The sequence below is a fragment of the Ceratotherium simum genome, chromosome 40 (genome assembly GCF_057802395.1).
Source record: "Ceratotherium simum simum isolate JZ-2026a chromosome 40, ASM5780239v1, whole genome shotgun sequence".
NCBI classification, from domain to species: domain Eukaryota; kingdom Metazoa; phylum Chordata; class Mammalia; order Perissodactyla; family Rhinocerotidae; genus Ceratotherium; species Ceratotherium simum.
Window position 1 is genome coordinate 5,743,616 of NC_141939.1, and position 26,170 is coordinate 5,769,785.

At 41.6% G+C, this 26,170-nt stretch overlaps 1 protein-coding gene across 1 annotated transcript in view; it reads right to left on the minus strand.

The window, feature by feature from the left end:
- CRACDL (CRACD like) overlaps positions 1-20,390 on the minus strand; it is a 52,042-nt gene extending 31,652 nt beyond the window's left edge. The window contains exons 1-4 of the mRNA XM_087426200.1: positions 20,315-20,390; positions 11,434-11,602; positions 4,680-4,815; positions 4,161-4,325 (exon numbers count right to left, since the gene is read on the minus strand). Of these exons, the coding sequence (XP_087282326.1) occupies positions 4,161-4,325; positions 4,680-4,815; positions 11,434-11,602; positions 20,315-20,384 (540 nt within the window). The 5' untranslated portion in view covers positions 20,385-20,390. The remainder of the gene's footprint in view (positions 1-4,160; positions 4,326-4,679; positions 4,816-11,433; positions 11,603-20,314) is intronic.
- Positions 20,391-26,170: the final 5,780 nt, after the last annotated feature.

Consider the following 26,170-nt stretch of genomic DNA (forward strand, 5'->3'; position numbering starts at 1 on the left):
ACCAGTACTTGTTATTTTCTGATTTTTTAATAGTAGCCATCCTAATGGGTGCAGGTGGTGTCAAGTTTACATTTTAATTTAAGACCATAATTTTACGCACCTCACAGTGATTTACTAAGCCCTCATGAAAATAGTCTCCTTAGGAAAGAGGCAGTGAAAAAGATAAAGGCAGCAAGGGGCATGGGTGTGTCTAGCTCAGTTTCTTTTCCACAGCCCTAGAGCTCCACAGGGAGCAGGTGCCCAGTGGCCTTCGCTAAACTAGAGAGAAAGCCAGAAGGAAGACTCTGTTAGATGGACGGGCTCTAAGGCAGGAACTGCCCCCTGCAAGGGAACCACCTCCGAGAGGAATGTATTTTCTCTGTTCACATAAAGGTCCCTTACATTTTCTAATGCAAGTATAAAGTTTATGCCTGTCAACTGGGAGAAGATAATTACTAAAATGAGGGGGAAATGGTTATAAGTGGACATAATCTCTTTTAGTTCTCTTGTTTTAGCGACTCGGATTCTTACAGGAATAAAGCAAGAAAAATTATTTTTAACATAAACCGCAGGATCCCTGGCCATGACTTCCTCTGTGCCTGTGGCTTTGGCTTCCACTGTTGCAGCTGAGGACTCAGGAAGTCACCTTAGATTGGACAGGCGACCCCTTTCCCTGGTGGTCCTCCTTAAGGGTCACAAGCAGGATGGCTACATTTCAAAACCATACAGATTCCTTCATCTTCACCCTCGTCTAGAGGAACAATGTATATAAACACTTGGTGAAATTTTGATCTTTGTTCTTCTTACTGTCTAGGACTCAAGAGAACAGACAGGGTGAGCTGCTTTGCAAATGTGGTGACTTGTGAATGAGAATGATGACTTCGTTTGTGACCATACAGGCCTTGGTCACCCCTCCATAAACCCAAAAGACAGGCGTTCCCTGACTCCCCTCCACTTGGGTCGCCCTGCGCTTGTACTGCCTGAGCAGATGGTCCTGGCCTCAGGCCTGGTCCCCAGGCTGGGGGCCCTTGGCACGGAGCTTAACTTCCCTGACACTGCACAACGAGCTGTCCCTGCACAACCCCGGCATTGGCTGTCACTGCTGATCTTCCTGCGAGGGAACCAAACTCGCACTCCTCGGTCTTCGCTCTCGCTCTGGGGCCTGGAAAAACCAGCACCTTGATGACTGAGGAGAATCACGAGTTCTGTCTTTGATCAGAAAAGAGACTACGTGAGGTGGGGTGGGGTCCAAGGGGAGCAGGACGATGCAGGAAAGCCAACCTGCATTTTCATCTGCGGGAAGGCAGCATCTGGAGCATTCCATTTGCATTGCATGCTCCCAGTCACAGTTTTTCCTGAGATCTGTACTTCTGGATGATTCTGGAGATAGATGATGTAAAAGTCTAACAGGTGGCTCTTTGCTGGAGGAATGTGGCTCAAAGGGCTCTGAGGAAATGGTTTGGGGTTCAGAGGCTTTTTGGGGGGTGACCCTGGGTGACAACTGCTTTACAATGTTTGTCCTCAAAAGGGGCTCAGCCCCTGAGAAGTGGGCCAAGGGCGGCACACAGGGAGCGGCCAGCAGACAGGAGGCAGGGGCGGTGGGCCCAGCCAGGGAAGAGGAATCTGCTGGATCTGTGCCCCTGCAGCCTTTCCTTGTGAGGGACGGGGAGGCACTGACCCGCCCTATCTCATTTAACCCTCTCCAAACCCTCTGGGGACACGGATTCCTAGAGGCGATGGAACCTGCCCACGGCCTCGCCCCACAGCCCTGGGTGCATCTCTTCCTTCTGCCGCCAGAGCTGTGCTGTCTCCACTTGTCACCTTCCCTCAGTTCCCAGAGCAAAACAGACCTGCCAGTTTGCCACCCTCTACCCAGTGTTTACTTAATGGCAGGAGATGGAGAATATGACGTGTTAGATATAATTTACCTTAAAAATCACCACAGTTTCATCAGTTGTTACCTCATGTGGTAATGAAATAAAAAAATAATAATTCTGTGTATTTCCTGAAAAACTCATTCTGTCAGGAAATATCACCTTGGCAGTGTCATCAAATACTTGTCACTGAAGACCTTTTTTTCACAATATTCTTCATTAAGTTTTTCTGTCAAGCATGTGGGCTTATGTAAGGTGTCACAACAAGAAAAAATTAAACAGCCCACAATCCTGTCCTTTTGGGATTTAAGGTGCCATTACATCAAATTCCATGTGTTATACGTACACATTTTAAACGGTGCATTGATTCCCCCTCTCAGTTGGCCTTCTGTGCCCAAAAAATTTCAGGGCACAAAACACAATCATTGTGTCTTCAAAACCATGATGACAAAGATTGACTAATTTTTTTTTAAGTCTTAAAGGCTCAAATTGTGGTTTCCTATGAAGTTAGTGAATTGTTCATATTACCCAATAAGTGATTAAATCTCAGAACATTCTTTGTTAAATAACATAATAACCACAGGAGGAATGTTGAGAAGGACGAGGTCAGCCCTGCCCAGTAGGAGTGGCTCCCGCTCAGCTAATTGTGGAATTTGTGCATTACGGTGCTTTGTGGGTTTGGAGAGAGGCTCACTCCTTCATGAATGGAGTTAGCAACTAGTTGTTCTTCTGTACTGTCTGTCCCAGCTAAAGGCAGAGAACTACGATACTGTGAGAGTCAGAGAACTGTGGGACGGAATGAGGGTGGGTCAGTCAACAATGGCTCACAAGAGACATCTCCCCACCACATGGCCACAAAACACGCAAAGCCACCTGGTCCTGAGGCTACGTGTCTTGAGGGTGCAGACAAAGAGCGTCTATCACCTGGGCATTACGCCTCAGGCAGCTGTGATCCTGTCAACTCTCCCCCCCAGTACTGCAACGGATACAATAAACAAAAGGAGAGTTAAGGCGTGCAGGGTTGACTCAGAGTCCAGGAAATGGGCTAGACCGTGCTCCTCGTCCTCTTCCAGGCGCGAGAGCAGGTGTGGGTAGCCCACTGTCCCAAGACCCTGCTCACTGCACAACAGGTTCACCTAGAGCAGAATCGTGGAGAGGACAATTCTCCAGCCTGCTCTGTGTGAACCCCACCCTGGGGCCTATTTATACTTACCACCCCCTCCCCCTGCTCTGTGTGAACCCCACCCTGGGGCCTATTTACATCACACCACCGCCCTTCCCCTGCCTGTTGTCAGTGATGCTCTGGGAACCCCACCTACACACAAATTAGGTAAATATTCCTTCCCCTGCCTTTGCAGAGGGGCTTCTGGACGTGCAAGTTGCAGTGACTACTGAATATATTTCAGAGCAGCACAGAGTCTGCAAGACAGTGATTCACAAGGAAACTCCCGAGAGACTTCACTGAACGGCCCTTGACCAGGGCCAAGTGACTGCTCCGAGGATGCCCAGGACAGGTGTGTGGGCTATAAAGAAAGGACTCTGGTTTGTATTTGTTTGTCAAGTGTCAGTGTAACACAGCTAACTCCAAATCTATCCATCCCACAGCAAGGTTTGTCTACAAGGGAAAAGTGATCATTTATGTACAAGTACATCGTATGGGCTTAAAATGGTGGCAGCATGAGTGAGCCATGTTGTTTGTACATGAGAAAGCCCAGTTCCTCCTCGTGGATTCTAATGGGGGAGGGTGATATCTGCGATCAGCCCTCCCATCCTGCTGAGGTCATAAATTCCCCTCCTGCTAGTCACACTTACCCTGCTGCCCTGATGACCAGCACCATGCCTCACATTTCTACTCCTAAACTGACAAGCTTTCACAGTCCCACACTCAGATATGGGAGCCTCGATTAAGTCACGTATGTTTACCACTCTCTTCTCCCTCCGGCCAAAAGTCATGACAACAGAAAAGAGACACAAAGGTGTTTCCCTTCTTTTGGATGAGATGCCCACTCTGGTCATCTGCTCAGACAGGAAAAACGAGGTATACGGTTGATTCTATCAGACCTATAACCATCAAGAAAAATGTTACCCAGATCGTATCTCCTAACAAGACCCGAATTTCTGCTCAAAGAATGAAAATAAATACAGCCCAAGGACTGACTGTGGGTTCCAGTGATCTGGTCTGGAATACCTCCTGGCCACACCAAGCACGTCCACACCCACCCATGGTAACCTTAGGGAACACACCGGGGCCACCAGAGCCCCTGGTGGACACAGACGGAGAAGTGGGGAGGCGCAGGCTGCACTTGCCTTTATGGTTGTGCCGGGACCGATGCCATGCAGCAGGGACATCTCCGGGGGGCTCCTGGGCAGACCATCGTCCTCGGAACTCATGCCGGCATCATCTCCCCGCTTGGCAGGAAGGCCCCCTGGAGGAGGGGGCGGCCCCATTTTCACATTGCACTGTATTTTTACCTAGATTGGAATACAGAACATTGGCTCTCGTTTTCATCAGTGACTTTTATCAATGAACCCTCCTGCTCCAATTCATTCATTCAGGAGATATTTTCCACGTCCTTGCCTGGTGCAGAGACTGAACTGAAAGAAAGTCTGCTACCAGCTGTCCTGCTGTCATCTTGAAGATGAGTGGTTATAACTTAGAATGAGTCAAGATCCATTTGTGACAAACTTGGTGCGTCTTGAGGGAGTTGTGATGTGCACGCAATTATGCTTTAAAACGTATCAAATAAACCAGGCAGAAATCATTTAAAAATGTCTCCATTCACATTTGATGTACATACCAAGTGGCGCTGCCCAGTAAACGTTTACCTGCAGAGCTTTGATCCGGTCGCACACGTTTTCTTGGGAAAACACCCGCACAGGCCGAGTGGGGTCCTGTCCCGACTCAGGAATGAAAATACTGTCGTGTGAGAGGGCTCGGCTGCCCAGCGTGCCCCTCGACTCCCTAGGATGAAAGAGGCGCTGTGAAACTCTGCTCACCTCCATCTCTCCCCCGGGGTGCCCAGGAGGAACAAGGGGATGTGGGTTAATCACATATCATGCAACCAGCCTTCAGTTACATTTATTTTTTAACTGCTTTTGACTTCTGTTTGTCCCCATCCTGCCAAATACCACAGTTAACTATTAAGGAGCATTGTAGAGATAGGAATTTTCCTAACAGCTCTGAAGGTTGTGTGAATTCTTTTCATTAATGGAAAGACCAAGATTTGACGAGGTGTGAGGTCCAAGACTACAGGCCTGCGGAAAGGAAGGGCTGGCAGGGGGCCTCTGCTGGCTGGCAGGGTTATGTAGAAGACTGTCGTGGATGCCCGGGAGGGTGAGGTCACTCCTTGTGGGCAAACAGGCAGCCCCTCAGTGGGCTGCATCTGCACAGCAGGCTGAGGGCCTGCCAGATGGACGCATCCTCCCAAGGTGGTCCAAAACACACATCCACGCTGGATTTGAAATGAGAATTGCAAGGCCGCAAAGCCATGCCCTCTTTTTATTACCTAATATGATCTGTGGAATCCAACCTCTGTGTCTGGGTCCTGGAGGCCCTTCTGTCATCACGGTCCCCAGCCCCGAGCTCAAGGCTCCACTTTGAAACTGAACCCACAGGACATTCATAAAATGCCCCAAGAGGATGTGGGAGTTAGCTGTCAGATTTTCCTAGCAGTGGTGGCTGCCTAAACAATAGGTGGAAGGAGATGATCGAGACCTGATGATGAAAGAAGGAAAGCCACCCCCCGCAGACACTGGGCACCTTGTGTGCCACAACCCTCCCACCCCCACCCTGCTCTGGGCATCCTGTCCTCTGGGAGGATTAGGGACTCTTACGTGTGGCCCTGCTCCACTGCAGATGAAATTGTGTCGGTTAGTGATGCTTTTTAACTTCCTTCCAGCCCGCAACAGTAAGTTTTCAAGTGGGGAAGCCAGGGCTCCCAGAAGGGTGTGTCCTCACATTTTTGGGAGAGAGTCAAGCCAAGTGAAAGAACCAGGCAGGCCCTCCCTGCCAATGGCAGCTCTTGTCAGAAAGATCACACCACACCTGGGGTTCCTTCCTATAGCGGGCAGCCCATGGCCACACCCTTTGGAAACCATAACCACTGCCCAAACACTTCCACTCTGGGTGTCCACTAGAAAGTGAGACAGCATGAAAAACCCTCCGCAAAGATACACTGGCAAAACCACACCACGCCACATGCACAAGGCCATTGGCTACAGGAACACGTATAGGAGCAAAAGGCTGGGAACAACCCGAATGTCCTCAGTAGGTGCCTAAATAAACCACGGAGGCACCATATAATGGAGCCTCTGCATCTGACCAGATGGGTGAGGAGGAGCTCTGTAAACTGTATACAGGCAGCACCACTACAGTAAGTAAAAAATAATAAAAAACAGAGGGCAGAACAGTGTTTAAGGTGTGTTAGGTCTGTGTGGGAAAGGGGGGTATGGATATATATGAACATCTGTGAACAGATGTGTGTGTTTGCTTATATTCTTAAAAATAAAAATAGAAGGATCAATAACAAATGAGTAAAAAGGGTTTCCTGTAGGCGGAAGGACAGAATAAGATGGGGAGACAGGGTGCCAATGTGCCTATTTATGTTTACAGTTTTGTCTTTGAAACTATGTAAACGTTTTACGTAGTTAAAATGCAAAATCGAACAAAAAGGGAAATAAAACAATCTCTAAAACTAGAAAACAAAGAGAAACAAACAAGCCTAATTGTACATCAGGTTGTTGGCATAACCACACAGAGAAAAGAATGATTTCAAGTGACTTTAACTCGATTTAAGCGACTTTCAATTCTACATCCATAAGAGGATAAATTCTCAGAACAAAAAAACACAAAGATATCAAGTCACACTCAGTAGTCGTCTTAGTAGCAATATTTATTTTAAAAAACTGTGCAGAACAATCTTTATAGTATGTAACCTCTTTGTGGGAAAGGGGGGTAATGAAATTATTATAAGTATATTGTATTATGAAGAAAATAAATAATTTTGTTAATATCATTAGGAACCAAAATTTCCAGTATAAAAGTGAATTCAAACAAAAAATCAAAGAAGTAAAAACTTTGTCCTATTAAACTTGAACTGGAAATATCAGTGAATTAATGATTTACTTTTTTCTTAAAAAATAAAACACATTTCCTAGCTATATCTACCGGAAGGGTCTAGAAGCAATGAGTGCCAACTAGCAATCATCACCCCTGCCAGCCAGACTGTGGTTTCTAAAAACCATTTCATACTAAAAGGAACCAGAAACCTGCAAAGAAATAGCTGATCACAGTTCTAGGGCAGGAAATGTGCAAAATAAACCTGCAATTTCTCATTGTGCGAGGAGTTTCCAAAGACAAGCGGGGTCATGTCAGAAGAACCCAGGAGCTAATCTGAAGTGACTCCCAACAGCATAAGGTGGGACAGTGTGAGCATAAAAATGGATAAAGACTATCAAGGGTTAGAGCAAAGCAAATATATAAAAATCCATGCATTCACAATGATATAAAAGAAAAAAACAAAACTCATTGGTCAGTACTGGAAGTTGCTAGGGTACCAGGCCACTACTCTGAAGGCAGAGTGATAAAAGGAGAACCAAGCCTTATCCTGCCTTTGCTACACAAACTGTATTTCAGAGCAACCAAGGAGTTGATGAAGGAAAGGTTGTCTTCATAGAAGCATCCCAGCTAGCACATGCAGAATGAATGACAGAATTAGAAAAACTACATTTACAACGAAATAATGATCTAGACAATGATCATCAGTGGGTGTTAAACCATTAGGTGAAGGTTGGTGGAGGGATCACACTGAGAGAGACCCCCTGAATCCACTGCTCCGTCTTAGTGTCACTAGAAGTGGGACAACCAGAAAGTATGTGCCTCGTGATGTGATGTGACAGTAAGTATCCAGCACCATCTTGAACCTAAATCTAATTAATATCTAGATCCATCTATCATTTTATAAGAAATTTAGAGAATATAGGAATGAGTTCAATCATACTAAGAGAAAATCCAGAATGTGGGATATTCTGCAGAGTAAAAGACTCTGCTCTTCTGTCAGATCAAGGACACGAAACAAAGCGGTGGGTGGGGAGGTGGCTTGTTATAGATTAAGAGACTTAAGAAGCATAACCACAGAGACACAATAAAAGGGTGTCAACTTTTTAAACCCACAGGGTCCCATGTGGTTTGCCAGCATTAACGTACCTTGTCAAACGGAATTCTTTTGCCCCTGGTGATGGATGAGAAATTGCTGCAGAGTCTAGAAGGCACACAGTCTCTCAAAGAGGCTAAAGAGTGTTTTTAAGATCTTGTCTTTTATATGGTCAATTAATTTATGACAAAGGAGCCAAGAACATACAAGGGAGAAAGGAAAGTCTCTTTAATAAATGGTGCTGGGAAAACTGGACAGCCACATGCAAAAGAATGAAACTGGACCACTCACACCATACACAAAAATCAAAACGGATTAAAGACTTGAACGTAAGACCTGGAACCATAAAACTCCTAGAAGAAAACATAGAGGGTAAGCTCCTTGACATTGGTCTTGGCGATGATTTTTTGGATTTGACACCAAAAGCAAAGGCCCCCAAAGCAAAAATAAACAGGTGGGACGACATCAAACTAAAAAGCTTCTGCACAGCAAAGGAAATCATCAACAAAATGAAAAGGCGACCTAAAAAAGGGAGAAAATATTTGCAAATCATATATCTGAGAAGGGGTTAATCTCCAAAATATATAAAGAACCCATACAACTCAATAGCAAAAAAAAAAAAAAAAAAAAAAATCTGATTGAAAATTGGGCAGAGGATCGAAATAGATATTTTTCCAAAGGAGACACATGGACAGCCAAAATGTACATGGAAAGGAGCTCAGTATCACTAATCATCAGGGAAATGCAAATCAAAACCACAATGAAATACCACCTCACACTTGTTAAAATGACTATTATCAACAAGACAAGAGAGGGGCTGGCCCTGTGGCATAGCAGTTAAGTTCGCACGCTCTGCTGCAGCAGCCTGGGTTCGTGGGTTCAGATCCAGGGCACAGACCTACACCACTCATCAGCCATGCCATGGCAGCAACCCACATACAAAATAGAGGAAGACCGGCACAGATATTAGCTCAGGGACAATCTTCCTCAAGCAAAAAAAAAAAGAGGAAGATGGGCAACAGATGTTAGCTCAGGGTGACTATCCCTCAGCAAACAAACAAAAAAGACAAGAAATAACAAGTGTTGGTGAGGATGTGGAGAAAAGAGAACCCTTATACACTCTTGACATGAATGTAAGTTGGTCCAGTCACTATGGAGAATAGTATGGAGGTTCCTCAAAAATTAAAAATAGAACTATGTATGATCCAGCAATCCCACTTCTGGGTATATTTCCAAAGGAAATGAAAACAGGATCTCGAAGAGCTATCTGCACCCCAACATTCATTGCAGCATTATTCACAATAGCCAAGATATGGAAACAACCTAAGTGTCCATGAACAGACGAATGGATAAAGAAATGTGGTATGTATGTGTGTGTGTATATACATATACACACACATACACACAATGGACTATTATTTAGTCATGAGAAAGGACATCCTGCTATTTTCGACAACATGGATAGACCCTGAGGGCATTAAGCTAAGTGAGATAAGTCAGATAGAGAAAGAAAAATACTGTATGATCTCACTTATATGTGGAATATAAAAAAGCCAAACTCATGGAAACAGAAAATAGAGTGGTGGTTGCCAGGTGCTATGGGGTGGGAGAAATGGGGAGATGTTGGTCAAAGGGTACAAACTTTCAGTTATCAGATGAATAATAAGTTCTAGGGATCTACAGCACAGTTGGTATAGCACAGTTATTATAGTTAACAATACTGTATTACATACTTGAAAATTGCTAAGAGACTAGATCTTAAATGTTACCACCACAAAAAGGAAATAATAATTAGGTGACATGATACAGGTGTTAGCTAACGCTATGGTGGTAATCATTTTGCAATATATAAGTGTATTAAATCAACACCTTGTACACCTTAAACTTCCACAATGTTATATGTCAATTGTATCTCAATAAAGTTGGAAAAAAAAAAGAAAGATCTTGTTTCATCCTCTGTGCTGCTCTCTAAAAAGGTTATTTGCACTTCTGGGGCCTCAGCATACCTAAGCTTCCTTTCCTAGCATCACTCCAGCAACCTTTACCAGTAACTGAGGACTGGGCCTGCTAGATGCTGGGAATACGAAGATGAAAAGGACACTGTCCCCACTGTCCGTGGGCTCTGGTGACAGAGAGGAGGCAGACAAGCGGACAGGTCATTCTACCCCAGCTCACTCTTCCTGCTGTGCTCCCATTCTGTAGTTGGAGGAGCCACTGTGTGTTCTTGTCAAGAGATGAGGGTGAGTGTTACAGTTTTCCTGGGTCTGGCCCAGTGAAGACATTTAATAATTAGCCATATTATCACAATAATGTCTTGCTCCCCAAGAATCGGAAGCACATTGCCTAAAAAATGCACGTACAGGCCGTCCTTTCCGTGCTTCATAAGGTGCAGTGTGGGTCCATCCTGCTCCCTGCTAGCACTAGAAAATAAAAAACAAATCTGAAAACAAAAACAAAAACAAAAATATCTCGAAATCTTTCCTCTCCAGTCGTTTGGTGCCACCAAGTGGCCAGTGTAATTTCTACGCCTTTGAAAACAGGTGAGGAGACTGGTGAGGAGGAGCGAGTGGACAGGACACCATCATCGGGATGCTGAAGCCTGTGACCCCTCTCAGAGTGGTCTGCTCCCCAGTCCTGAGGGTCATTATGCCTTCTGAAGAGTTTTATCCTCAAATTAAGGGGCCGATGTTGTTTAAAAGAAAATATAAAAGCTGGCATGGCAACAAATTAGACTTTTTCTTCTTTCACTCAGAGAACTAACTGCTGGAATAACCGAAGCATATGTATTGTAACTACATTTTGATGAAGCGTAAGTTACAAAAATAAGGATTTCTTCACTAGACATCCAAAAATTTTCATACCTCTTGGGTGTGTTCTCCCTAACAATATTTTTGGATGATTTTTCTAAGATTGAACAGCGAGCAGCCTTCCTCCCATCCCCCTCTTTCTAATGGAAAATTTTCTTATTCGATTACTCAAAGTTCAGGCTTAGAGAGATGTATTTTTCTAGTACAGTATCCAGGTCCTCCAAAGAGTTTTATGTCAAATTAAATGAGGGCTTACATCCTAATCTTGCCACTTTTAGCTGTAGGACATTGGGCAAGTTCTCCAAAATTTCTCTATGGCTTGGTTTGCTCATGTATAAAATGGCTTATCTTACCTCCTCTCCCACAGTTAGTGCAGACTTTTCGTATATACATACACAGCAGGTATCTGATAAAGTTTTCCCCCCAAATTTCTCCATCCCTAAGTATGAAAAGACAGAAAACCCAACTTCTATGGAAGAGCCTCCAATGGAATTACCTAGGAGGAAAGTAGGCTCAGAAGTCCAGCGAGTTATCAAGACAACAGGACAGAGTATTGGGTCCTCCTGTGCCCCCTCCTGCTTACTGGGGCACACAAGGCTGAAGGATGGAAAAGGCACTTACTCGAGCTCATCCTCTGAGTCATAGCCCACTGGCCCTGACTCAATGGCAATGACCTCACTCTTCGCCTGACTTTGTTTCCAGGTGCTACTTCCTGTGGACGAAGGCGATTCCTTTCTCTTCTTCTTCCCAAAGAACTTCTTAAATGTTTTGAATTTGGATTTTTTCTTTCCTATGCAGAAAGAATGTACGTGAGCACTTACAAAGTGTGACATGCACAAGAAGGAGAGAAAGCAAGATTTCTGTCCATGCATCAATTATTCACTCCCCGAAAGTCCTTTTACCACACAGAAGTGTGTGAAGTACAATGTACCATTCTTGCACACCTGCAAACAAATCTTGATTTCTGTTTATTTTGGACATTTAATACAAGAGCCAAGAAAGCTCTGGGGCGTGATCACAGAAGCAAAGCACAAGAAACTCCCCTCTCACTTGAAATCAAGCTTGTTTTTTGTTTTTTAACAGGTCTTTCACCCCTTTGGTTAAATTTATCCGTAAACAGTTTACTGTTTTTGATGCAACCACTTTTCTTATTTTTATTACCACACGTTTGTTTTGCCTTTTCTTGAATTCACGCCGCACACACTGTATGGGTGGAACCACACAGTACATACACTCTTGTGTCTGGCTTCCTTCACTCCATATGCTGCTTTGGAGATCATTTGTGATGATGCATGTATTAGTATGCACTCTTTTTAAATTGCTGAGTAACATTCCATTGTATAAATGAAATCAAGTTTTAGTCTCTAAAATATACCTAGCCAAAAGCAAAAAGTCCTGATGAGGTAAAGGCCATGTGTGACCCAAATTATTTTTCAAAATAATCCTCAAGTGCTTCATTTACGTGGACACGAGCACCAAGGAGAACCAGAGGAGGCCCAGTCTCAGGGGCAAGAGGCACTCGGGAGCGCCAAATGCCATGAGGAGCTAACAACTTTTGGCGAGGAACACCTTCAAATGGCGGTGGCAGCGCTGAGCCCGACTCTGCCATGCTTCCCGGAGTGTTAGAATTTACAGTGCTTTCAAACATTCTGTGATCTCTGATGTCTCTTTCATTCTCACCCACAAATTCTTTCCAGGATCCTATGATTTCACACTAGCAGCTCAGCAAACTTCATTCCTTTCCTTCTGAATATTTATGAGAACTAACGATCGAAGGATGCAACCTCAGAGATTACCAGGATGCTGTCTAATATATCCTGAAAATTTGCTAAAACAATTTATTAGTTTTATAAGTAAATGATTTTATAAGGTGCATTCCTTCAAAAAACAAATCCAGATCTTTATATTGTGTTTATAGTAACACCTCCTTGGGAAGTTTACATGATCTTGCCTTAATATGGAGAATTACTTAAAATTACTGTAGTTGGAATTCCTACATTACATTAGGTGGAGCAAATCCCTGCCCAAAGGGAAATTAGTTCTACAGTCAAGTTTTCCTAACTTCTAGTGGAAGTTTCCTTACCTTTATAGTCACAAAATGTTTATGTTGTTAACTGATGGTTCTCAAAGAGAGTTTATTATTTGGAAAGACACCCTGCGTACAGCAGAGCAGACCCCTGTCCGGACCTTTTGCACCATCCTCTCCCCTTCCGGCGCTCTAGCAGACAATGCTCTGCTGATATTCACAGGGTTTTCACGGCCAATTTTTTCGGAAGTGGGTGGCCAGGTCCTTCTTCCTAGTCTGTCTTAGTCTGTAAGCTCCACTGAAACCTGTCCACCACGGGTGACTCTGCTGGTATTTGAAATATCGGTGGCATAGCTGTCAGCATCACAGCAACACGCAGCCGCCACAGTAGGACAACTGACAGTTGGGTGGTGTGGTTCCCTGACCAGGAAACGAACCTGGGCCAAGGCAGTGAGAGTCCTGAATCTCAACTACTAGACCACCAGGGCTGGCTGGCTAATATCTCTACTGAATGTTTATTTTTTACGGTATTAATTTCTGTTCTTATTTTTATTCTTTCCTTCCTCCTACTTTCTTCAGGTTTACTTTGCTATCTTTTTAAACTTCTTGAGATGAATACTCAGCTTATTAAATTTTAGGCTTTTTGTTTTTATAATATATCCATTTAAGGCAACATAATTCCTTCTAAATCTGTTTTAGCTGTGTCTACATGTTTTGATATGTAGTATTTTTGTTATTGTTTGGTTTAAAATATTTTCTAATTTCCATTATAACACCTTCTTAGACCTATAGGTTATTTAGGAAAGTGTGTCCTAATTTCCAAGCACTTGGGGATTTTCTTATTATCTTTCTGCTATTGATTTCTAGCTTAAGTGCATTGTCGTCAGAGAATATCCTCTGTATGATTTGAATCCTTTCAAATTTGTTAAGACTTGCTTTATGGCTTACCATAAATTTGTAAACATTCCTAGCGTGCTTGAAAATAATGTATTTTCTTCAATGTTCTATATATGTCAAATAGGACAAGGCCTTTTCCCTTTTAATTGTGTTGTCCAAATACTTTGTATCTTTAATTTTTTAATACACTTCTTCTATCAATTACTGATAGAGATGTATTAAAAATAACCTACTCTGCAGATTTTATTTATCTTTATTTAACTGTCAATTTCTACTCTATAACTTTTGACATTATGTTGGTGCATAGAAAGGTAAAATTATTATCTTGCTGGGGAATTGAACCCTTTGTAAAAGGGCCCACTTTATTTTTAGTAATGATTTCTGCCTTAAATTTTATTTTGACTGCTCTAAATACAGCTTTGCAGCTTCCTTTATTCCACTGTTTGCAAGGCACATGTTTTCTATCTTTTTACCTTCAGCTTTTTCAAATCCTTACATTTAAGAGATTTAGAGTTTTAAAAATCCAGTCTGATGATCTTCAGCTTCTAGCTGGAACAATTAATATAATTCATCTACTTACATTTACTGCAGTTACTGATACGTTAATGAAATCTAGTCGACCTATCTTATGTGCTCTTTCTTAATCTCCTTTCTTGCCATCTTTTGGATTAACTGACTTTTAAAAATTATTCCATTTCTTCCCACTTTTGGTTTATAAGCCTTGCCTTTAACCTCTGTTCTTTCAGTGATTACCCTGGAAATTATACTACAGATTCTCTTATGGGACAAAACAAGGATCTTAGAATACTTTAATCCTATTATGCCTTATTGTTTTCACTCTGATCTTAAAAAAAACCCCACAAGATATTATTTCACCTTCACTTAGATGTATCCACTTGCGTCTCATCATCTTTGCTCATCATTCCTTCTTGTGTTCCAGACCTTTCACCTAGAACCATTTTCTTTCTTTCTGAAGGCAGAGTCCTTTAGAATCTGAAGGTCTACTGGTGACAAACTCAGTTTCTGTTTGTCTGAAAATGCCTTTATTTCTCCTTCATTCCTGAAATACATTTTTCCTAGGTATAACATTCTAGATTGGCAATTATTTTTTTCTAAGTTATTCTTTCAATAATATTGAAGACATTATTTCACTGTTTTGTGGCTTCTATTGTGTGGTCGAGAAGTCAGTTATCTCTTTTTTGCTCCTTTGGAGGTAATCTGTCTTTTTTTCTCAGACTAATTTTAAGATTTCTTATTTTGTCTTTGGTTTTCTACATTTTCACTCTGTATGGATTTCCTTTTATTTATCCTTCTTGGGATTCATTGTGTTTCTTAAATCTGTGGATTGGGTCATCTTTTTTTTTAATAAATTCCAGAAAATGCTCAGCTCCTCTCTCTTCTCTTCAGACTGTGCTCAAATGTATATTATATTCTTTCACTTACCTCTATGCCTCTTGTCCTCTCTTCTGTATTTTCCACCTTTTTACCATTCTATGCTATATTCTGTATACTTTCTTATGATCTATCTTGAGTGATATAATCTGCTGTTAAAATCACCTACTGAATTTTTAATTGTAATAGTTTTACTTATTTCTAGAAAATCCATTTTTGATTGTTTTTCAAATCTAGTATATCATTAAAAAATTATTTAAAAAATTACATACAGCACAATTCACTCTTTTTGGTGTACACAGAGTTGCATAATCACCACCAAAATCAAGACACAGAACTGTACCATCACCCCTCATGCTGCCCTTTTGTAGAAACCCTTCCCCTATCTTTAACCCATGGCCACCACTGATATCTTTTCTGTTCCTATAGTTTTGCCTTTTCCAAAATGTCATGTAGATTGATTCATATGGTACGTATCCTTTTGATTCTGGCTTCTTTCACTCAGCACAATGCATTAGAGATTCATCCGCATTGTGATGTCAATCAATAGTTTGTTCCTTATCACTGCTGAGTGCTAGTATGGATATAGCACTTTGTTTAACCATTGACCAGCTGGAGGACATTTGGGTTCTTTTCAGTTTTTGGAAATTATGAATAAAGTTGCTATAGGTTTTCATGTAAACAAGTTTTCATTTCTTTTAGGTAAACACCTAGGAGTGGAATTGCTGGGTCACAACCTAAGTATATGTTTAATTTTATAAAAAATTGTTAAAATATTTTCCAAAGTGGCTATACCATTTTGCATTCCCATCAGCAATATGTGCGAGTTTCAGTTGCTCTGCATCCCCAGCAGTACTTGTTATTGTCAGGTGTGTTTTTGGTTTTGTTTTCCCATTCTAAAGGTGTAGCTCATAGTTTTAATTTGCAATAACTAATGACTACAGATGTTGAGCACTTTTTCATGCACTTACTTGCCATCTGTTTATCTTCTTAGGTAAAGCATCTTTAAAATTTTTTTGCCTATTTGTTTAGTTAGGGTTTTTTGTTTTCTTATTGTTGAATCTTGAGAGTTCTAAATACAAGTCCTTGTAAAGCGTGATTTGCAAATATTTTCTCAGACTGTGACTTGTCTTTTCATTTTCTTAACAGTGTCTTTCACAGAGTAAAAGTTTTAAATTTTGATGACATCTAATTTATCAATTTTTTCTTTTAGGGATTGAGGTGTCATATGTAAGAACTCTTATCTAATCCTATATCAGAAATATTTTCTATGTTTTCTTTTAAAGGTTTTATAGTGTTACATTTATGTTATGGTATATTTTTAATTAATTTTTATATAATCTGTGAGGTATAGGGCAAAGTTCTTTTTTTTACATATGAATGTCCAACTGCGCTAGCACCATTTGTTGAAAAGACAATCCTTTCTCCTCTGAATTACCATTGCATCTTTGTCAAAAATCAATTGACTGTATCTGTATGGGTCTATTTTTGGACTCTGTTCTATCTATCTCTACGCATCTATCCCTTTGTGTATACCACACTGGCTTAATTATTGTAGCTTTACAGTAAGTCTTGAAATCACGTAATGTGAGTCCTCGAACTTTGTTCTTTTTCAAAATGGTTTTCACTATTACAGTTCTTTTGCTTTTTCATGTAAAGGTTAGAATCAGCTTGTCAATATTGGAAAAATATTCTGCTGGGATTTTGATTGTTTCATCTTTACCCGTTCTCCCCCTCCCACTCCCACAAGATTATTTCAAAGCAAATCGTCCCAGATATTTTCATCATTTCATCCATATGGATTTGGCTTCTTCCTAAACAAAAAATCTCTGACATTCCATGGAAATCAAATAAACAATAATTGGTCAATATTCTTGCTACAGAATATTGAACTAACTGTGTCCCTGCCTTTCATAGCTGATTTATGAACAGGGCACTCTACCCCACACATACTAACACACCATTCTGCACCTCAATTTGGGGAGAACTGACAGCAACACTGGGTCTTCCAATCTGTAAACATGGTCCATTAGGGCTGCTTTAACAAAGTTCCATAGACTGGGTGGCTTATAAATAACAGAAATTTATTTCTCACTGTTCTGGAGGCTGGAAGTTTGAGATCAGGGTACCAGCATCTGTTGAGGGTTCTCTTACACGTTGCAGATTGGTGACATCTCGTTGTGTCCTCACATGGCAGAAAGAGAGCAGGCAGCTCTCTGGCCTCTTCTTACAAGGGCACTAGTTCCATTCATGAGGGCTCTACCCTCACGACCTAATTACCTCCCAAGGCCCCACTTCCAAATACCATCATATGGGGGGATGGGGGATGGTTTAGGATTTGGCAGGGGGTGGACACAAGCATTCAGTCCATAACACAAAGTATTTCACTCCACGTATTTAGGTCTTTGTTGATTTCTTTAAACAATTGTTTGTATTTTTCAGTATATAGAGCCTGCATATGTTTTGTTAGATATATACTTAAGTATTTCTTTTTATTGTTGCTATTGTAAATGATACTCTTTAAAATTTCAATTTTTCAATTGCTCATTGCTAGTTATATAAAAATACAATTGATTTTTGTATATTGACCTGAATCTTGCAACCTTGCTAAACTCTTAAAGTGTAAGAGTTCTAGGTACTTTTTTGATATTTTGGATAGTCATGTCATCTGCAAATAGAGTTTTATTTCTTCCTTCCATCTATATCCCTTTTATTTCTTTCTTTTAGCTTATAGCACAGGCTGGGTGCTATGCCACCTTTTATAGTTTCCTGTTCCTTCCAGATATTTTCAAACTTTTCTTTTACTAGCTTCAAACACAGTATGCATGGTTGTTTTATAGCACGTATTTGATAACTCTGATATTTGATGCCTTTGTGTGTCTGTCTGTCTTGTTTCTGCTGTGCATTAGTCTGCTAGGGTTGCTGTAACAAAGTACCACAAATTGGGTGGCTTGAACAACAGAATTGTATTGTCTCACAGTTCTGGAGGCTAGAAGTCTGGGGTCAAGGTGTCGTTGGTATGGTTAGTTCCTTCAAAGGGCTGTGATGGAGAAATCTATTCCATCCCTCTTCCCTGGTTTGCCGGCAATCTTTGGCTTTCCTTGGCTTGTAGATACCATCACCCTGATCTCTACTTCATCTTCATATGGTGTTCTCCCTGTGTGCGTGTCTATGTCCAAATTTCCCCTTTTTATAAGGACATCAGTCACATAAGATTAGAGGCCCATTATACTTCATTATTCCTTCTCTTAACTAATTATATCTGCAATGACCCAATTTCCAAATGAGGTTATGTTCCAAGGTACTGGGGATTAGCATTTCAACACATGAATTTTAGAAGGACACAATTCAACCCATAACATCTTGGCTCTCATTCATGGTGCCCTGTTGCCTTATATGCCTGGCTATCACTGACTTACATGCCTGGTTATGTTTGTCATAGTACTGAAAATATTATTTTCTGCAATAATTTGAAGTCTAGATAGAAGCCACCTTCCTTTAGAGAAGATTGTTTGCTTCTGCAAGGTACCTGGCGTCATATCCAGTCTAGGACTACTATTGGCCAAATTCAAGGGTTGAGATTCTCTGAATTACCCAAGTGATGCAAAGTCAAGCTGCAAATCTAAACAAGAGTTGATTTATCTCTGGTTCACACCTGCTCAGATTGTATTGCTTCTTGGGCTCCCAGATTTTTGTAGGGAGGGTCTATTGTAGGGATGGCCCACCTTGTACAGACCCGTACTTTGATATCTCACTGTCTCCCTCACCTACCACCCCATGAAGACATAAAAATAAAACGCAAAATTTCCAAGATTACTAAATGATTTGAGGGTAAAAATAACGTCTGTGCTTACTTATCTCTCTCGGTTACCATTTTTCTTTCAATTCTGGTCTCTCTATTTCTTATTTTTAAAATAAATTTTAAGAATGTTCTTACAGAGAATTTTAAATTTTAAACGGGAAGAGGTTGGTCTGAATAACTTAACTCACTATTATTTTTAAAAAAGAAAGCTAAGTTACTCTCTTTCTTTTTTAGAACATTCTTCACGGTGATCTCTGTAAGTATCCCAAACTAGCATTTATTGAGGTTGTTTCAGGCTAATGAAATATTTCTTCAAACAGCACTTTCTTGTTTAAAATCAGTAATAATTCAGTTTTCTATAATGTGAGAAAGTTTGAAACTCCATTTTCTCTCAGGATTAATTTTAAAAACCTTACCTTATATCTGGTTTATTTGGTACCCATTGAAATGTGACAGAGGAAAAGCAGTTCTAATATGGCATATTAAGAAAAATCTATTTATAATATGTGAAATCTATTGAAATGTGACAAAGGAAAAGTTCTAAAAGAGAGTAATAAGAAATATCTATCTATAACATATGAAATAGAGTCTTCAAAGAAATCAGTATCTGAAGCTAATGGTTAGCAGCTAGAATTTAATATTATTGGAAGCTGTTCCCCCTGAACTATATCAAAGAAAATCACTACTAGCACTCTGACTTCAGACGAGAGAGAGAGATAGAGACCTTTGTTACCATAATAGGTGAGTAGAACTGGCTACTCTACGGAAAAGGTACATTTGGGGAGATTAATGTTTTGTTAACGTCAATTTTACAACTCTATCAAGACAGAAATAGCAACATATGGATAAGAGTAAACCAATCACATAATGGGGTGACTCTTGGAATGCGTTATGAGATAATGATTCACAGATCTGGAATTTAGCTCAGTAGAGGATATAATAAAGGTCTCCTGAAGGAGAATAAAAGCCGTAAAAGAGAGGGCTTGAAGGCTCTCTCGAGATTATTTCTTCTGGATGATCAGGCTGTCTAATACTTTGCCCAAGCTCCTACTAATACCTTTCGATGTTCTTGGATGATAAATGATTCTACTGCATCTCTCTTCCTTTGCTTTCAAGTCAAACATGGGGACATGTTTACCTCTAGGAATGAGGAAAATTACTTTAAAACCCCCCATGTTTGACAAAGAAGCAAAGGACCACTGCCCCTGAGTGGTCTTAAATAATCTGGATGTGCTCTCCAGCCACAGTGTGAGGGGCCTGGGGGTGTCTGAGCACACTGTGAACCGAATCCTAACTCTCCATACAGGGAACCCCGAAGACCTGGCTCCGTCTGCCCCACAACCCAACAAGGGCTCTTCCCAGAGCAGGGGAAGCGAGGGCCTTACCTGTGCTGTCTTCCCCAAGGCCTTCTGCAGCCTCCCGAACCTTAATGTCCATCACCCTCGTGGAAATCATGTCCAGCTCACTAAAATCAGATGGAAATTCGTGTTAAAGGAACATGTTTAACAGAAGTTAACAATGAGTGAAATGGTGGTGGTGACTGCTTTTTGGTCACGACCTCGCCCAGCAAAGACCAGACAGAGTTCAGGCCAAAAACACAGCCACACCTCAAAATTAGTAACCATACAGGCATTTATATAATCACTGACCACGGCGACTTAATGGAAAACAGATAACTGGAACAAATGCTTCCCCAACCTACACAATGCAGATTTGGTTCCTTTCTTTCAAAGAAGTTTTTCAGAAATTATGTTTTTCTCTTGCTCACTGTAGAAAGTTTGGAAGATATAGAGAATGAAAATCACCCATAACCCCACCAACCAAGGATAACCACAGTTAATGTTTTAATGTATTTCCTTGTAATAGTTTTCTATGCAAATATTTATGTGTACATGCACACACACACCATATTAGGAAGACTAACCTCCTGATTTTCTTACTTATATCACATCATTAAAATTCCTCATAAGAGTTATTGTAATGGCTACATAATATTTCAATATAAAGCCGCACCATCATTTATTTTCAGTGAGTTTCTTTTTTGAACTTTTTATTATGAAAAATTTCAAACACATACAAAAATAATGAGAGTATATAATGAACTTAACATATGGCCACTCTTGTTTCGTCTTTACCCCTACTCCCCCCCCACTAGGTTATTTCAAAGTAAATCATCCCAGATACTATTATCATTTCATCCAAAGGTTTGGCTTCTTCCTAAATAAAAAAATCTCTGACTCTCAAGCATGGAAATCAAATAAGTGATCACTGGCTAATATTCTGCTACAGGATATTGAGCTAATTGTGTCCCTGCCTTCCATAGCTGACTTTTACACAGCACACTCTACCCCACACATGCTAACTCACCATTTATTTAGAAAGCTATTTTTTGCTGGCAGTTACTATGAATCTTCACACTTAAAAAGCGGGCTCAAATAATTAATCAACCCATTAATATTTACCTCTTGTACACACCACATAATGGCAAACGATGGGAAAAATACAAAGAAAATATTTAACAGAGGAAAGGAGTCGCAGGTCTGCGCCAGATTGGCTCTAATATTTAGGTCTCCTCTCATCTGAATGCCAAAATGTCCAACGCCCTACCAGCCAATTCCTTAAAAGGTGAATGAAACTTCACCAGATTCGCTTCTCAATTTTCATATAATTTGGCTTCATAAAAGTGTCTGGTCAACAGAATGAAGGAAAAAATCCACATAATCATCTCAATTGATGCAGAAAGAGCATTTGACAAAATCCAACAACCTTTCACGATAAAAACACTCAAAAAACTAGGAATAGAAGGAAACTACCTCAACATGATAAAGACCATATATGAAAAACCCACAGGTAGCAACATGCTCAATGGTGAAAAACTGAAAGCTTTTCCTTTAAGATCAGGAACAAAACAAGGATGTCCACTCTCACCCCTATTCAACATAGTATTGAGAGTTCTAGCAGAGCAATTAGGCAAGAAGAAGAAATAAAAGGCATCCAAATTGAAAAAGAAGGAAAATTACCTGTGTTTGCAGATGACACGATCTTACATGTAGAAAATCTTAAAGATCGCCCCCACGAAACTATTAGAACAAATAAATAAATTTATCTTAATTTTAATAAATTTTCATAAATAAATGAACACACAAAAATCAGTTTTGTTTCTATACACTAACAATGAACAATCCAAAAAGGAAATTAAGAAAACAATTCCATTTACAATAGCATCAAAAGGAATAAAATACTTACGAATAAACTTAACCAAGGAGACAAAAGACTTGTACACTGAAAACTAGGAAATGTTGCTGAAAGAAAGTAAAGAAGATGCAAAGAAATGGAAAGATTTCTCACGTTCATAGATTGAAAGGCTTTTTGTTAGAAAGTCCATACTACCCGAAGCAATCTACAGATTCAATGCCATCCCTATCAAAATCTGATCCCATAGTATCCTGCTGCTCGATGATACTATCGGGGGAAAGGGCAGCCACCAGGGCATCTGAAGGAAGAGGCAGGAGAGAAGGAAAAGCAGGAAAATATAAGGAGCAAGGAGAGTGCAAATGGTGAGGATTGGTTAACTAACCAACTATTGCCCTGGGTACCATCCCCTAAGGCTGCCACTGAGCTAGAAAAGCACAAGTAAAAGAGCTTTCTATTGCTTGATTTTGGAGTTAACCACAACAACTACAATTACTTATCAAGCATGTAGCATATCATCTGAATTATCTCATTTAATCCCCAAGAACTTTTCGTATTCCCATTTTGGAACTGAGAACCTATATTATATTGTTTATTAACTGGTCCAAAGTAGCAGAGCAGAGACCAACCTATATACTCATGTTGACTGTACACCAGCATGGCAGGCACTTTTGAGGGCTGAGGGTGATGACGAGACTGACAGGGCCCTGCCTCTTGCAGGTGCCGACCCAGTGAAGGGGACAGTCTTGAGCTGTCCCCAGAGGGGCTCAAGGGGAGAAACTGGGGAATCCAAAGGACAGAGCCTGCCACTGAAATGGCTCTGCCTGCCAAGCAGCCCCTGTCCAGGGTCAGGCCAGGGCCCAGAGGTTGGCAGAGACCCAGGAGACCATCCACTGGGTCTGACAGAGTATCTCTATCTGAGGGAAGGAGTTGGAGGCTGCCATGATACATCAGCCAACAGTCTGGAGAAACCACGACGTTACCTTTAAAATATCCAGTCACCTCTGTACATTTTAATGAAACATTCCTTGCCGGGAAGTGCTGCGAGCATGCAGGTGTGTGCATGGGAGTGTGTGCACAAGCCCTGGGGGAGGCTGTGAAGGGTGCCCTGTCCCACTGGGCCTGGAGCAGATCCAGAAGCTCAGACTTGCTTCTCCCGGGGTTGAATGACGTGGCTGTGATAAAGCCACATGGGGCAGAGGGTTCAGGAGTGGATGGGAGGCCTGAGAGGACGGCCCAGCCCTCACCTTGCCGTCAGGTACATCCTGGGCCCGACGCAGAGAGCGCTACCAGATGCCAACGCTGTAATGGACTCACCCATGGGGGCAAAAGTCACCCCACAGACGAAGGGATGACAAATAAGGCTCATCTCACATGGGAGGTTTTAAAATTGCTCATGGTTCATGTTCCAAACATCTTCATACTAATGAGTGTAATATGGTGCAGAGGAAAAGGGCACAGAGTTGGAAGTCAGGCAGTCCTGGGATTGAATCCTCACCCCACCCCTTATCAGCGCTGGACCTCAGCTTCCTCAGATACTAAACGGGGACAATGAGACTTTAAATGGTACCAGGAACACTGCACAGACAAGCACTCGCTGAGAATAGCTGTCGCTCACCACAGCTTGTTCCTCACCTCGTGCTCACGTCTCTGCATAAATACAGACAGGAACACACACAACTAGCATGTCTTGGCAGCAGGCAAGTGTCGATTCTGTCTCATGAAGACACAGTCTCCCTGTGCAAATAGCTCACTTTAGAGCCACCATTACCAGTCAAAGATTAAGACACCTGGATTTCCAGCTGACCCCTGAGTTTCCCAGTCCCCTGCAGCCTGATGGACCCCGTGAGTGAATCCAACCACTGCCAGGTAACTGACAAAAACAAATTCCAGGCCCACTGCAGAGTGCACAGAGGGAGGATGGTCCCCTTCACCCAGACATTCCAGGTGGAAACACTCCACAGCTGTTACAATGGAATGTCTTCTCTGTTGGGCCCAATAACTTGCCTTTCTGAACACATGTTCCCCCACCCCCAGTAAAATTCAACAAAAAGCCAGAAGGAAAACCACAGTTAGACAGGCAATGTGGCAAATGCCCAATATCTCCCAGCACCCCTTTGCTTCTCACTGGAACTCAAAGTTCAAGTCAGGCTGCCCCACCATCCCCTCAGCCAGCTTCTGCCCTCTACCCTCCCGCCACTGTTGCTCTGACAGCTCAAGTCCAAATCAAGGAAAACTTATTCTTTACATCCGGACCTAAGGGGCCTCTTCAAGGGTTCTAATTAACTCAAAAGGGTGCTGAAACTCCAGCCCCCGCTGCAGTTCACAACACTCATCAGTGTGTATCTGGTCGCCTACAGAATCCAGGGGAGTCCTGCATCCAATGAAGGCTCCCTGTGGGGGCTGCCCCACTCTCTCTCTGAACCCTAACTGTAACCACAGGCTCCTTCCCAGCTTATGGCAGAATTCCAGCATTAGTTTCAGGTTATATTGAAAAATTCTACAAACGTTTATTCATGTGAAGAATGAGAATAGATTCTAATATGATATTTTAAAGGTTCCAATCCATTATATATATCGACAGAATGCAAAGGAAAATATCTGTAACCTGGTTACATACCTCCGAGCGTGTAATTTTTTGAAAGCCTTAGTGCTCATCGTTACAGACCCACTAATACCACACCACCCTCCAGGCCATGTTTGGACCCCTGTGGCATTCTTAGCTCCTACACCTATCTTCACAACGCTCACCAGTGTTGTCAACAGTGACTTGTTTGTATGGTGTCTGCCTAACAGTCACCTCCTGTCTAAGACTGTGAGCTAAGTGGGGTGAGCTCTGTGCCTATCACACCCACTGCTCACTTTCCAGTGCCTGAGACAGTACCTGGAGCAGGCAACTGAACACCACACACCCACAAGATAACTGACAGAACTAGAGGGGCTTCCAGAGATGCTCAAAACATCAGAATGCACAGAATGAAAAGCAGCTAAGTCACCGGGTTCCAGAAACGGATCAATTTAAGACTGAGGAAATCCTCCGGGACATTACTGACAACTGACTTTGTAAAAAGTAAATAATCCTTATCACGATCCTTCTCAATCTACATGAGAATTGAAAGAAACTATATCTTCTTCACAGAGCAACATGACTTTAAAAAAAAATAAATACGGAGGTAAATGTGCACCAAAATGAGGGCGTTTTGGTGAGGCCAAATTGGTGTGTGCTTCTCTTACGCTTTCTCCACTCCCTATGGCTGCTTGATATGGAGTCACCATGTCCTGGAGAAAGCTGATTCCACCTTATCCTGTGTGGCTGTACTCGAGATTCTGACGGTGAATGGTGAAAATTAAAATTAAGTAACTTTTAAGAAAATTAATAGCCAATGATCACAGATCCATACACGCAGTTTATTTTGTTTAAAAGCAAACTAAAATAAATCCGAATACCAATGTTCGTGTGTCAAATCAGCTGAAGATCCTAGAACCAATTCCAAATACCCGTCTTGAAACTAACATCGAATCACTGGAGTCTTTTACTTTTCAATGTTCCTAAAATCGAGATAACACTGAGAGAGACTTCAGCGTTTTAGAGCTAGCTCTTCTTCCTAGAGGGAGCACTCCTTCGGGGCAAGGGCTCTACGTTATTCATCTTTGCATCTGGCTCAGTGTCTGGCCACAAAAGGTGCCTAGTAGATGTCTGCAGAAAGAATGAACAAACAGGTATGCCACATAACACACTTGTTATTCTTAGACTTAAAAAGTGATGATGAGCTCAATGACCATTCTTTGATTAAGAGTATCTAACTTTATAACCATTCAGATCCCACTTAACGCCTGTGTTTGAGTATGCATGCTGGTGTGTCTACTTGAGTGGATGGGTGGGGAAGGCTATCACTACTTTCCTCGAAACGGGAACAACAACTGAATTCACATCCTATAGGACGGAAGACCATTCCTGGCATCACACATTGGCAACTACTTTTTTGTTCTCTTCAAATCCCCTAAGGGTAAAACTTGCTTCTAGCCAGCTTTTTATCTACTGTTCACAC